Source organism: Nicotiana tomentosiformis, chromosome 8 (genome assembly GCF_000390325.3).
Source record: "Nicotiana tomentosiformis chromosome 8, ASM39032v3, whole genome shotgun sequence".
Taxonomy (NCBI): Eukaryota; Viridiplantae; Streptophyta; class Magnoliopsida; order Solanales; family Solanaceae; genus Nicotiana; species Nicotiana tomentosiformis.
This window is the reverse complement of record NC_090819.1, coordinates 125,219,717-125,235,103: the sequence shown is the minus strand read 5'-3', so window position 1 is coordinate 125,235,103 and position 15,387 is coordinate 125,219,717. Positions and strand designations below refer to the sequence as shown.

Below are 15,387 nucleotides of genomic sequence, written 5' to 3'. Positions count from 1 at the left end.
GAGCACATCCCTATGCATTGACCTTTAATGTGCTTAGGATTCTTTCTTACATAAAAGGTTTCTATATAAAGTTTCAACTATTTTAGCATTCTACCTCTACTGTATGCAAGGTTTAAGAAAAAACCAGTTGACTCTACAGCATAAGGCCACATATATTGTAAATTTGTAAATTAGTAGGCAACAGGCATAAATTCAAGGATTTAAGGCATACATTGGAAAATACAGTGTTAGGACCATTCCACAACACCTCAACCCCCAAAGTTAATCTTGACAAATAATTGCAAAGGTTAGCTTCAATTTGTCTTTTATATTTCTGCAGTCTTGCGTGCGATGCAAAATGGGATAGATACAGAGGATTCGTACAACCAAATCCTATTAATTTGGGATTGAGGTATAGTTGATTGACTGAGTCTTATGATGCCATAGGGTCGAGGGTCGAGGCTCGAGGCCAGTAACAGAGACAATCACTATGTTGTTGTATTCATACAGCCAAACTGCAGGCAGCTAGCAGTTTGCCATATATGAGCAAGATAACAATGAGTAAGAAACTAGTCAAGCAGGTGATTGGAAAAAATAATACAGTACATAAACAATGAGCACGTTGAAGATGTCGGATATGATTCATTTGACAACAGTTCCTAGAAAGTCAATAATGGCCGTCTAGAAGGAGCTGTTTAAAGAATGTACAACAATGCAACTAGAAAGGCCAAAGTACCAGCCACCAAAAAGACAGAATTATTTTCAATCTTCCAGGGACAGCGTGATCCACACTGGTAGATATTGCTAAAAGCTTTTTACATACAACCATGGAAAAGCCACTCTATCTTATTCTATATACTTAGTGTCAAATTGGTCTGATACGAGACAGGATTCTCATACCATGTTTCTACTTCTGCCAAAACAATCAGCATTGTCGACGAATAAAGTTTCTGTTCAACTTGAAGATGAAAAAGAGACTGCAAGAAATCGAATGAAGTACCATGTAGATAAGGAATCTGAATGAGTGATGAAAATTGGGAAAGTACCAAACTCAATGCTCATAGGTTTTTTGATTGCTCCTGTGATCTGTATATACGGAATGCAGCGACACACATTGTGGCATTACCAACAAATGTCAAAGCTGCTTGTAGAGCCACTAATACCTGAAACTCATGCATCCAATGCGTGTCATTTAAAGCGCAAAAAAGAAAGAAAAAAAACAAGATAAGTATTGTCTAAAAATACCAAGAAATGCTTCAAATGGGAAAAGTTGGAATAGAACCGGAGAAGAGACGCATGCGCATTGCCTTATGGTTTAAATTAACCAGTTCTTGTAAATATATCAACCTCAGTTAAATTAGCTACTATTTCCAGCAAACGAGTGAAAGTGAAAGGGGAAATCAACAAAATTCTTTAAGCATTAAGTAGTACTTTCCACTTTTTTGAAACTTTGGAGAGTGAAGGTATTAAAAGAGGACGAGGTAGACCTAAAATCGCATGGAAGAAAGTCGTCTCAAAAGACCTACAATTTCTTGGAACCAATGCAGACTTAGCAAAAGATAGGACAATGGAAGAAAAAGATTCATATGATATCTACTAGTTTGGAATAGGTTTTAGTCTTGCTAGTATGTTGATTTTGAACATATTGCTTTTCTAGGGAGTATATTTTTCCGGTAAAAGCATAAAGAACTTTTAATATTATTATTATTATTATTATTATTATTATATACATACATATATATATATATATATATATATATATATATATATAAAACTTATTTTTCGCTTTTATGTTTATTTGGTATGATGATGACATCAATTGAGCTTAAATGGAAAAAACATGGTCAATGAGTATTCATACAGCCAATCCCAACTTGTTTGGACTGAGGCGAAAGTTGTTGTAGTGTCGCTTTGTTTTTTTTCTTATTGGGTTCAAGCATTTATATCCAGATTAGTTGCTGGTACTTTTACAAGTTTATCACAACTGTTATTATATCAATTGTCAATGGTGTGTATAACCAATAATCTAAATTCAGATTCACTTTAAAGAATGTCATGACAAAAGCACAGGAACCCACCCACCCCTTCCCCAAATTCCCAGTTGTGTAAAGGTCATGGCAAGCAAATAGAAATGGAAGCTAGCAAAGCAGTTGTGAGGTTATTAAATTGCAGTAATTTATCCGTGTGATTATACAAACAATCACCTCACTCCCCCAACCCCATCCCTTCAGGAAAAGCCAACTATCTCTTTATCCACTATACCTTTTTTTCCTCGTTAGACTTTACATATGGTAGAAATTTCCTCTTAATAAGTAAATAAGTAAATTGATTTACTTACCTCAAGGGACTCTGAGTTGTAAAAGAAATGCCAAGTGCAGGCACAAAACGCTCCACCTAGCAGGGGCACCTACACCAGAGAGTTGTACTCATAAGCCGCTAAAGAGCCAACAAGAGAGAAAAGAAATACATGATTGGATAAAAAACACTGGAAAGAAGAAGAGAAAACAATAGCATAGAATGTGGTAACCTTTTAACCAAGACTCAAAAACCACCAGAGCCTAGATCTCATTTCATTTCTCTAAAAGAAGAAAAAGGAATAAGGGTGTTAAATCATGTGACTCCACCTAATCTAAAAGCTTCAATTCTTAGTCTATCTGTTTAGGTCTATGACAAAGGGAATATAAGATGTATTCTGTTTAGAAGCCAGTATCTTGTATTGTTACTACTTGATGTCAATGCTTCTTTCGACTTTTCTTTAGCTGAGGGTCTATCGGAAACAGCCTCTCTGCCCTCCCAGGGTAGGAGTAACGCTGTGTACGTCCTACCCTCCCCAGACCCTCACTTGTGGGAATCCACTGGTTGTTGTTGTTGTTGTCTGTTTAGAAGCCATTCTCCTTAGCTTATACAAAAGCAGTCATATGTCGGTTATGAATTCCTCTAAAGTTTACAGTACAAACATGGAGCTGTTGGCAGCGCCAGCAGGATCACCAGTAATTATCAATTCCCATCAGACAGTGTAGTTTGGGAATTTAAAATAAGCCATCCATCACTTTAGTGAATCAAATTGCTCTTTAGGTATATTTCTCTTCTTTGATTCGAATTTAAATTAATTACATATAACACATGGGAAGTTCAGTTTCAAGAGTGACCTAATTGACACTTTACTTTAAAGAGAAATCTAATTTTTTCTAAAGTAACTAACAAGCATCAAGACACAGTCTCAAGCTATGTTGCTCAGACTCTACGAAAATGGCGCCGGGTACGTGTCGGATCCTCCAAAAGTAGTGTATTTTTTGGAGGATCCAACACGGGTGCGGCAACATTTTGGAGAGTCCGCGCAACAAGAGTGGAAATCACTTCATCATGTAATCACTTCATCATGCCCCACATAACCATCAAGAGTGGGAATTATTTGCATTGGTAGCAGCAAAGTTGCAGCTGACTTCTGCTTTAACAAAAAGTTCTCTGCTTGAAAATTTTATTAACTTCAGTTGATTTCAACAATATCAATTTCGAAGAAGGTTCCAAAAATTCTTGAACAAAGAAGTACGAAAGAAGCTTATCCTGGTTAAAAAGATTGACCAAGCAGTTATCTGATTCATAAAAAATTGTTCCTACTTGACAAATGTCATGTTAAACAGCATAAGTTCGAGAAATTAGCTCTTCACAAAAAGGATTAAAGTTAAGAAGTGAAAGAGAGGCTTAATTTCCTTTATTCCGTTGTAGTTATGACTGAGCAGATTCAACCTCTAACTTAGAAATTGAAAGAGAAAAATGTGACTCCTACACTTTCTTGTTGCAACAATTTCATAGTACAGACCTTTATTTCTGAAAAATTAATTAGCTGCTCAAAGAGCACATCAATGTCCTCACCTAGCCTCTTTAATTATATTGAAACATTTAGGGAAATGAGTAATAGTTATTGTGTTTTGACAAACATACAAGAAGTTTCAACATGAGCGGAGCAAAAAATGTGATCATTCCAAATGCCACCCCTCCTTTGGACTCTTTCTTCAACTCAATGAACCCCAAATCCTTCCCCATACCCTCAAAGAACTACCTCTCTTAACCTACCCAGTCATATCTCTGCCCCATAGACTTTCTTTAGAGCACATCACATTCTATCAACATTTGTATCCACTTAACTTTTAGGGAACAACATCTGCACAATGCCGAGATAGATATGTATTTACTTTATTGACTGTGGGAATTTGGAGTATGCAGTGATTTTGGTGCAAAGCAACAGCTTAAAATACAAATGGCTAAGGCATAATACATAAGCGGCCCCTCAAAGTTGTCAAAAATTTTCATATAGACATCTAAACTAAGGCTACGACCAACTGAACACCTGATCCATGCTCAAAGTATGCCTATTAGACACACGTTGCTGACATATGGCACAGTGAGCGTACCACACTTATTCCAGACACGTGACAGGCCATATTTTAAATAAATAAAAAAAGATTCTCTCCCTGCCACCACATTCCCCAATTGAGAGGCTGACTTTGACAAGAGTTACAGCTCCTGCGATGCATGTATTTGATACTTCTTTTTCAACTCATTCTATAGTTACCACATGAAAACACACAAGGCCTCTAGTCTTCTAACCTGCTGCTTTCATTGCATACTAATGAGCCACAGATTGAGATGGTCTTAATATAACAATCAGGATAGTTTAAACACCCACCATCTGTTATGTCTTTACAAATTATAGTCTATCTATGTTGAGAAAAAACACATGAATATCAATGAATACATGTACACTATTGACAATGGTAACAATGACCCACAAATAGTTTCTTAAATAAATCAAATTTCAAACAATAACACACATATAGTGGGTGAAATAAGTAACATACATTAAAAAAGAGCCAGACTTTTTGCTGGCGAGAGTTGAACCGGTGACTCTTTTGGTTACAACACCTTGGCCTAAGTTTTTGAGGCACGCCTCATTGGCCAATTAATGGTTAAACACAACATCCCAGAGCCGAGAAACTTAAAGCACAAAAGTTAACCAAAATCAAGACTTTATGCATATTATGAACCAATTTACACAAACTCTAAAATAAACAGTACTCACCATGCCCCAAGAGAGTCCCTTCCAAGAAGCATTCCCAGACTTCTCCCCGTATTGCCAAACCAGAGCCATAGCAGTAACCCTTTTAAACAAAGTATTAGTGGTCATTTCATTCAGCACAAAAACAGACTCTCTCGTCCCAAATTAGATATAAAAGTTGCAATCTTTCTACATCTAGAGACCTTGATGTGAGCACAATAGATATAAAACAAATTGTGTAAGGGTCGGACATTCTGATAGTGCGGAATTTAAAACGTTATAATGACAATAACAAAGACAGTGCTAGTTGATAATAAAGGCAAATAAAACATATAAAGGAAGTACAAATTTAACGTGGTTCGGTCAAGGTGACCTACGTCCACAAGCAGAGAGGAGCAATTTCACGATACCAACAAGAGTACAAAAGAGAGTAAATACTCTAACTAATCCCAAATACCCCAAGAGAACAACCTCACAAGATCTTCCAAAGAAAGGGTTCGCACAAGTATTTCCCAACACTCACTAGCTTACAAAATACTCTACAATAAATGAGGAGAAAGAAAGACGAGAGTAAAAGGCCCTTGAATTGGTGTGTTTTGAAAAGGAAGAACTGATCTCCTTTTATAGGAGAAAAGAATGCCGGCTCCAAGTTTGCTACAACAGTAGATATTATTCTCCTCCAATCAAATTCTTTCTTTGGCTCTAATATTGTAAAATAGGCATATATCAATATAAATAAAATGGACCCCACAAAAATAGCCAAAAGATATGGCCACATTACAAATCTCCATCTTGGTCTTGTTTTGACTGATAAAGTAGATTTGCTCCACTCTCTCCGCAAAAGCTATTGTGGGCCAAATCATTCTTCATAAATGCCGATCAAGTTCACTTGCCAACTGGAAGAGGCTTTGTGAACATATCAGATCTTCTTAACAGAGACCTTTCAATCAGCAATGGTTTCTCGGATGAAGTGATAGTTGATATAAATATGCTTCGTTTTCTTATGATACATCTAATCTTTAGTCAATTGAATGGTACTTTGGCTATCACAAAAAATGGTAATACCACCTTGGTGTAAAGTGAGTAAAGCAGATAGACCCTTCAACCATAAGGCTTCTTTGATCGCCTCGGTCACCGCTATATATTCTGTTACAGTAGTTGATAAAGCTACTACATGTTGTAATGTAGCTTTCCAACTGATAACGCAATTACCAATACAAAATACGTAGCCTATCAGTGATATTCTTTTGTCAAGATCATCTACATAATCTAAGTCTACAAAACTAACCAAAGTGTTAGTATTTCTCCCAAACTCCAAACATGCGTTTGAAGTACCTTGCAAGTATCGAATCCATTTCACAGCCAACCAATGTGGTTTACCAGGGCAAGCCATGACTGCTTGTGAACTATCTGGACGTGTACGCACCATTGTATACATAATACTGTTGACTGCATTAGAATATAATACCTATGTCATATACCTCTCTTCTTACTCTGACTGTGGTGATTGAAAGCTGATAACTTAAAATGAGCAGCAAGACGGGTACTCACTAGTTTAGCATCTTTCATGCCAAACCTGTTCAAGTACTTATGGGTCAGGAATAGCTTGTCGGCTCATCGATCTCTTTTGATCTCCATGCCAAGGATTTTCTTGGCTGCTCCCAAATCTTTCATCTCAAATTCACTTTTCAACTGACCTTTTAAATTGTGAATTTCTGCCAAATGCTTAGCAGCAATGAGCATGTCATCAACATATAACAATAAGTACAAAAATGAACCATCATGTAACTTCCGAAAGTAAACACAACTAGCATACATGCTCCTCGAATAACCATGACCCAACATAAAAAATTCAAACCTCTTGTACCATTATCTTGGAGATTGTTTTAATCCGTACAAGGATTTTTTCCAACAAGCAATATAATCTTCTTTTCCTTCAATTTCAAATCCTTCGGATTGATGCATATATATTTGTTCCTCAAGTTTTTCATGTAAGAAAGTTGTCTTAACATCAAGTTATTCTAATTCCAAATCTTACATGGCAACTAAGGCAAGCAAAACACGAGTAGAACTATGTTTAACAACAGGTGAGAAAATATCACTAAAATCAACTCCTTGTGACTATAGCCCTTTGCAATTAATCTTTCCTTATACCTTTCATCTTTAACCCCTAGAATGCCTTCCTTTTGTTGAGAAATTTGACCGAAATGCAAACTTCAGAATGTGGCAATTAAAGATGAAAACTATCCTAATTCAGGATGGCCTACATTTGGCATTACAAGGAAAGGAGAAGAAGATGGATAAAATAACGGACGAGGAGTTTGTCGTCATAGACAAAAAAACAAAATTAGGTATTATCTTAAATATCTCAAATGAGGTTTTACGTGAAGTTTCTACAGAAACCATAGCCAAAGGCATGTGGTATATATTAAAAACCATGTATATGAAAAGGTTTGTTGTTGTTCTTGTGTATGAAAAGGACAGTAGAAAACAGACTTTACCTAAAGCAAAAGCTTTACATTTTTCGTATGGCTGAATGTACCTTTATACTCTCACATCTTGATATATTTGATTTCCTTCTTATGGGTTTAAGTAATATAGATGCTGAAATCAAATATGAAGATCAAGTCGTGTTATTGCTTGTTTCCTTTTAAACATGTAAGAGATACTATGCTTTATGGAAATGATAATATTTCTTATAAAGATATCAAATCTATCTTAAAATTAAAAAAAACAGATAGACAGAGATATTACTGGAGAAACCAGTGGGAACGAAGGTGAAAACTTATTTGTAAGAGGGATATCCTATCAAATAGTGAGAGGTCTAAATCAAGGTCAAAGTCCAGATACAAAAATGTCGTGTGTAAATATTGACATAAGAAAGGCCACATTATCTCTGAATGCTTCAAGTTGAAAATCAAAGAAAAGCATACGGAAAAGAAAAATGAGCACAAGAGTCTCTTCTGGTTCGACTTCAAGAGTCTAAACTTCAGGAGTTTCAACTGTATTATGCTCGAAAGTTAATGCGTTTGGCTCAAAAGGAATGCCAATCTCAACATCCACCTGCTTCCGTGTGCTCTTCCCTTTATCTATATTACATGAACTAGAAGACTTTTTTCTAGGATGACATAGAGGATTCATCAAAGGTTACGTCTACTAATTACTCCCTCCGTTTCAATTTAGATAAGGTAGTTTGACTCGGCACGGAGTTTAAGAAGAAAAAAAAGACTTTTGAAACTTGTGGTCTTAAAAGCTTAATTGGTAAAAGTTTTGTGGGGCCATGACATGTGTGTGGTTATAAAAGCTTCTCGTTAAGGGTAAAATGGGTAAAATGAAGAGTTTAAAATTGAATTATTTCCAAATTTAGAAATGTGTCATTTATTTTGGAACACACTAAAAAGGAAAGTACATCATCTAATTTGAAACAAAGGGAGTATAAATTTTGGTGCCATGGGATCAGGACACTATAGTCTGTATCCTTTCACCCTAGATGCATACCCAAGAAAAATACACTTTTTAGCCTTTAGCTCTAATTTTCCATCATTTACATGCGTGTATACAGAGCAACCAAACATCTTTATATCGGAATAATTAGCAGGAGTATCTGACAACATTTTCTCTTGAGTCTTAAAATTCAAAGGTGCAGAAGGAGCGTGATTGATAATATAACAAGTTGTAGAAATAGCCTTTGCCCAAAAGGCATTTGTCAATCCAGCATTTGATATCATGCAACGAGCTCGTTCCAAAAGAGTTATGTTCATCTTTTCTGCTACACCATTATGCTAAGGGGTTATCCTCACAGTGCGGTGTCGAGTAATTCCTTCATTCTTGTAGAATTTGTTGAATTCATCATTACAAAATTCCAAGTCATTATCTATTCTAAGCCGCTTAACATGTTTTCCTATTTGCTTCTCAATCAAAACTTTCCATTGTTTGAAAGTTAAGAAAACATCACTTTTATTTTTCAGGAAATAAACCTAAACTTTCCTTGAATGATCTCAATGAAAATTAACATATACCTAGCACCACCTTTTGATGGGGTACGTGAAGGACCCCAAAGATCTGAATGAATGTAATCTAAAGTACCTTTTGTTTTGTGAATTGCTGGAGTTTTGAAGCTGACTCTTTTTTTTCTTTCCAAACATACAGTGTTCACAGAACTCAATATTTCTGGTACTTTGGCCACACAAGAGACCTCATTTGATGAGGATGGAAAGACCTTTTTCACTCATATGTCCCAATCGAATATGCCACACTTTGGTGATGTAAGAATCAGGCTTATCTTATGTTGAAACTGAAGCAGCACATGTAACAGTGGATCCCAATAAAGTATATAACGTACCAGATCTACATGCTTTCATGACCACAAGAGCACCTCGAAAAACTTTTTAAATTCTACATTCACTTGTGTATTTGCACCCAAGAGATTCTAGAGTGCCCAAATAGATGAGATTTTTCTTCAAACCAGGAACATATCTAACATCGGTGAGAGTTCTCACCAAACCATCAAGCATTCTGATTCGGACTGTACCTTTACCAATAACGTTGCAGGCAACATTATCAAGACAACTCCACCCTCAACAGATTCATATGTGGTATCCCGATTGGGACACATATGATAAGAACAACCCGAATCCAAAATTCACTCGTCGTTAGATTTAAAATTATTATTAGTTGCTAAAATTATAGTTCCCTCAGTCTCATTAGCAGCTGCACTTACTTCGGCGATGACAGTATCTTTGTGCTCATTTTTCTTTTCCATATGTTTTTCTTTGGTTTTCAACTTAAAGCATTCAGAGATAATCTCGTCTTTCTTATGACAATATTTGCACACGACATTTTTGTATCTGGACTTTGATCTATTTGAAACCTTTTAATAGGATCTCCTCCTCACAAATAAGCTTTCACCGTGGTTCCCACTGGTCAGTGTTTTAAAAAGGCGTGGGCGTAAGGCGAGGCGTTTTACATATGACTCATCGAGACGTAAGCCCCGAGGCACGGGGCGTAAGCCCCATGGATATTTAATTTTTAATATTTTATAAAAAAAATATAATTACAGTAAATATTTATAAACGGGTGAAATTGCATAAAAATTGAAGAAAACTATAAATATGTGAAAAATATATATATAGATGTGCTCTATGCCCATAAAAAACTAGTCAAAATAATCTATTATACGCTACTTACAAACACAAGTAACTTGAGTCGAAAAGAATAATGTTTTCTACATGGAGGAACAAAAAGGATGACTAACCTGCAATTTGAACTTTAAACTTGTTACTATGAAGAAAAATGGAGTTCTATTTGTATTTGTAAAAAAGAATTGAATATTTGTTGCTTTTTGGGGATATTAGCAGACTAGCGGACAAGATAAAGAATAGGGAAAGACAATAAATTAGGGCTTCAATCAATACAAAAGTTCTTGACTTTTAAATCTAATACATTTCAGTTCCTTTTTAAAACTTTTAAGTAATTACAAGCTGAATTTTGAAAAATTGAGTATTATATGAATGACTTATTCAACAAATTTTGTTTTAATTAGAAAAAGTCTTTGGGCTTAAGCCTTACTACAAAAACACGCCTCAAACGCCCAAGCATACGCCCCGAATTATTGGGCGTACACCTCTTGGGACTTTCGCCCCACACCATCACCTCGGGGCATTTTTGGTGCGTCTCGCCCCAGGGCTCACCCCGAAAACGCCTTTTAAAACACTGCCACTGGTTTTTCCAATAATATCTCTATCTATTTGTTCTTTGATTTCAAGATAGATTTGATATCTTTATAAAAAATAATATTATCCTTTCTATAAAGTATAACATCTCTTATATGTTTAAATGACTGGGTAAGGAAACAAGCAATAATACGGCTGGATCTTCATCTTTGATTTCAGCATCTGTATTACTCAAATCCATAAGAAAAGAATCAAATATATCAAGATGTGAGAGTATAGAGATACCTTCAGCCATACGAAAAATGTAAAGCTTTTGCTCAGGTAAAGTCTGTTTTCCACTATCCTTTTATATACAGGGTTTTTAATTTATCCCACATGCCTTTGGCTTTGGTTTCTACAGAAATTTCACGTCAAAACTCATTTGAGAGATTTAAGATAATACCTAATTTGTATTTTTGTCTATGACGGCAAACTCTTCATCCATCATTTTATCCGGGTTCTTTTTTCTTATAGTGCCAAACCTAATCCATCCTGAATTAGGATAACTTCCATCTTAATTGCCATATTCCGAAGTTTGCACTTCGGTCAAATATCTCAACATAAGTCTTTGTTAAAATCATATTGACCATTGAAACTAATCATGTTAGATCCGGCTTTGATACCAACGCTCTTCAAGGAAAAGGAAGGCATTTTAGAGGTTGAAGATGCAAGGTAAAAGGCATGATTAGTTGCAAAGGGCTACAGTCAAGTACAAGGAGTTGATTTTAATGATGTTTTCTCGCCTGTTGTTAAACATAGTTCTATTCATGTCTTGCTTACCTTAGTTGCCATGTATGATGTGGAATTAAAACAGCTTGCTATTAAGACAGCTTTCTTACATGGCAAACTTGAGGACCAAATACACATGCATCGACCCGAAGGATTTAAAACTGAATGAAAAGAAGATCATGTTTGCTTGTTGAAAAAATCCGTGTACAGATTAAAACAGTCGCTAAAGACATAGGTACAAGAGGGTTGATTCGTTTATGTCGGGGCATGATTATTCGAGGAACATGTATGATAGTTGTGTTTACTTCCAGAAGTTAACTGATAGTTTATTTGGGAACGTATTGTTATATGTTGATGACATGCTCATTGTTGCTAAGAATTTGGTAAAAATTTACAATATGAAAGGTCAGCTGAAAAGTGAATTTGAGTTAAAATATTTGAGAGCAGCTAAGAAAATTCTTGGCATGGAGATCAAAAGAGATCGAGGAGCCAACAGGTTATTCCTGACCCAGAAGAAGTACTTGGAGAAGGTTTTGGAGAGGTTTCGCATGAAAGATGCTGAACCAGTAAGTACCCCTCTTGCTGCTCATTTTAAGTTATCAACGCTCAGTCATCGCAGTCAGAGGAAGAAGAGAGAGATATGGCACAGGTACCATATTTTAATGCAGTCAAAAGTATTATGTATGCAATGATACGTACACGTCTATATATTTCACAAGCAGCGAGTGGTAAGCCGGTACGGCTTGCCATGGTAAAACACACTAGCATGCTGTGAAATGGATTCTCATATACTTGCAAGGTACTTCAAACACATGTTTGGAGTTTGGGAGAAATACTAACATTTTAGTTGGTTTTGTAGACTCAGATTATGCGGGTGATCTTGATAAAAGAAGATCACCAACAGCCTACGTATTTTGCATTGGTGGTTGCGCTATCAGTTGGAAAGTAACATTACAACATGCAGTAGCTTTATCAACTACTGAAGCAGAATATATCACAGTGACTGAGGCGATCAAAGAAGCCTTGTGGTTGAAGAATCTATTTGTTGAACTCAGTTTACACCAAGGTAGTATTACCATTTTTTTGTAATAGTCAAAGTGTCAGTCACTTGACTAAAGATCAGATGTATCATGAGAGAACGAAACAGATTGATATCAAGTATCACTTCATCCGAGAAACCATTGTTGATGGAAAGGTCACAAAAATTGAACAAGATCAACACTAAAGACAGTCCTGCTGACATGTTCACAAAAGTCTCTTTTTTTTTTATTTGCACCGGGTGTCCAAGTCTCTTTGAGTCCCGACTAATCCCGGGGGTGCACAGGCCCTCGGCAAGGAGTTTCCCGCAAGTGCACCACGGTTAATTCAGGTTTTACCCAGTCCGATGGCCCTCAGAAAATGTTCACAAAAGTCTCTTCCAATTGGCAAGTTCAAGTTCTGCTTGAATTTGAAACAGCCGTTCTATCCTCACAAGGTAGGGGTAAGGTCTGCGTACACATTACCCTCCCCAAACCCCACAGAGTGGGATAATACTGGGTATGTTGTTGTTGATTCAGCCTACACGGACTTTTGCAGAGAGGGTGGAGCAAATATACTTTATGGGCCAAAACAAGGCCAATGTAGAGATTTGTAATGTGGCCATATCTTTTGGCTGTCTTTGTGGGGTCCATTTTATTTGTATAGGCATATGCCAATTTTACAATCTTGGAGCCAAAGAAAGAATTTGATTGGAGGGGAATAATATCTCCTCATGTAGCAAACCTAGAGCCAACGTTGTTTTCTCCTATAAAAGGAGATCAAGTCTTCCTTTTCAAAATACCCCAATTCAAGAACATTTTATTCTCTTGTCTTTCTTTCTCCTTATTTATTGTAGAGTATAAGAAAGTGAGTATTGGGTAACACATGTGTGAACCCTTTATTTGGAGAAGGTTATACTTTATATGTTTTAATTGTCGTTCTAATCAACTAGCACTGCCTTTGTTATTGTCATTATAACGTTGTTTGGCTAAATTCCGCACTATCCGAATTCCCCATCCTAACAAACTGCTTAGTGCAAAGGTACTTTTTCGATATTTTATATATTTTTAAGTGGTAAAAACTTACCTCCACTAATGTGTACACTACATAGACATGTTTTTGCTTACACTCTTATCACTAAACTCATAGTTAACTACTATATATTCTCACTTTAATTTATGACTTAACCATGATAAAATTTGGTGTAAACATTGTGTGTTGGTAAATTTTTACCTAACTTAACGCATATGTCAGAAGTCTTTATTTATACTTATACTAAATAAATTGAAGAAAAAAAGGATTAAAAACACAGTGTATTGCAGAGTAAATACCATTCAACAACGCTGGAAACGTGAATAGCCCAGGTGGGTAAGGAGAGAGCATTAGTGGGTTCGTTGAATTGGAAAGAAGAACCCGTTATAGAAGCTATTTCAGAAGCAGATGCAGTGGCAGGTCCCACCATTAGTGTGGCTAAAGCAACTCCAGTAACCCCCAAAATAGTGGCTGCATTTTTCAAGTTCTGAGCTGAAATGCTGTTGGTGGGTGCTGGAAATAGGGATCTTTGCTTTGCAGAGAGGAGAAATTTGGAAGGAGCAGTTTGTGAGCTGAATTGGGTTAGTGTTGGTTGGTGAAAAGGGGCCAGTTTTGAGAATGAGGTTATGGTTGGAACTGCCATGGCCGTTTATTTGATGTTATTGGTGCAGTTGTTGAGATAAGTGAAGAAGTACATCGCATTCTGCACTACGGATTTTCCCTTTACTAACGTGCCTGACCACACTTTAACCACCCATGTTTACATATATTTCATGTATAATATGTATAATTATATATATTTCATGTATATCAGTTAAAAAAATAAACACTAATTCGGACATGCTACGGCGTACGTATTCTAATTATTTAATACTGCTTTCAGTTTCAGTTTATTTGAAGTCAAATATTTATAATTTATAAAAAATTATAAATTGTGAAATGTTTTGTAAATGTCTGAATTTAAAATTTCATGAAATTTTAAAAAATAAATGTATGAAAAAACTTTAAAAACTGATTGAGTTCACTCTTGTACTCTAAGGTGACATTTGTTTTAGAGTTCGTGAAAATTAAATCCAGTTTTAAGTTTTTGAAAGTTGCTTTACACCTTTTTGCAACAAAAGAAAAAATCAATGTTTTTGAAGATCCTGACTCAATTATTTTAAATCTTTTAGGAATTCAAGAAACTATTTTTACAAACTTTAAAAGATTTGAAAGACGTAAATTTTAAATTAAATGTCAACCATTGTAATGTTATCTCTTAATCCACAGCTTTCAACTTCAATTCTCTTCTTTATTTCATAGGTAAGTTAAAGCTAAATAATTAATAGCATCGAGTGTATCATCAAACTATATAGTTCAATCTTAATATAAAAATTAAAGAAAATATAAATTACATAATTATAATTAAACTATATATATATATATATATATATATATATATATATATATATATATATATATATTGCTCGGATCATATTTGAAATAAACATCAAATATGAGTTAGTAAAAGAAATAAATTTAGAAAAAAAAAGATTTTATTGGTAAAATTTGGTTTTAACACGTGGCTCGTCAGAGCGATACATAGCATGAATGGTTCAGTATTTAGAAGCATGAAAGCTAAAGCCAGGAGAGTCGAAGAATCACGATCGGAATCATCAAAATAAGAGTGACCGGAAAGGATTCGCCAAGCATGTATCTAGAACAGACTTGACATCTTCGGTGCCGAACTCCAATATACTGAGATCATGGCCCACGTCCGTTACATTATCACTGTTATTGTATAGGGTAAAAATGGTTCACATTAAATATTCGAATAACAAAATGACACGTGAAATCGAGGACAAGCGGAAGACAAAGCAAATG

General features: G+C 35.6%; 1 protein-coding gene across 2 annotated transcripts; it reads right to left on the bottom strand.

Moving 5' to 3' along the window:
- Positions 1-564: 564 nt before the first annotated feature.
- On the bottom strand, positions 565-14,264 carry LOC104085943 (uncharacterized). Of its 2 annotated transcripts, XR_001967234.3 has the most exons (5): positions 13,824-14,264; positions 5,060-5,138; positions 2,318-2,386; positions 891-1,142; positions 565-783 (listed from the first exon to the last, which is right to left on the bottom strand). XR_001967234.3 is itself a non-coding variant. In XM_009590064.4 (4 exons), the coding sequence occupies exons 1-4, from the start codon at positions 14,165-14,167 to the stop codon at positions 1,038-1,040; spliced, it is 597 nt and encodes a 198-aa protein (XP_009588359.1). In that variant the 5' UTR covers positions 14,168-14,264; the 3' UTR covers positions 565-1,037. The 2 variants fall into 2 exon arrangements, 1 of the variants encoding a protein (XP_009588359.1); XM_009590064.4 differs by having other exon boundaries at positions 565-1,142.
- Between the last annotated feature and the right edge of the window lie 1,123 nt (positions 14,265-15,387).

Coding starts and splice junctions, on each gene's coding strand:
- LOC104085943 (XM_009590064.4), bottom strand. CDS start 14,167: ATGGCAGTTCCAACCATAACCTCATTCTCAAAACTGGCCCCTTTTCAC. Junction 5,139..13,823: donor GTTTCCAGCGTTGTTGAATG/GTATTTACTCTG, acceptor TTTGTTTAAAAG/GGTTACTGCTATGGCTCTGG. Junction 1,143..2,317: donor ACAACTCAGAGTCCCTTGAG/GTAAGTAAATCA, acceptor CATGAGTTTCAG/GTATTAGTGGCTCTACAAGC.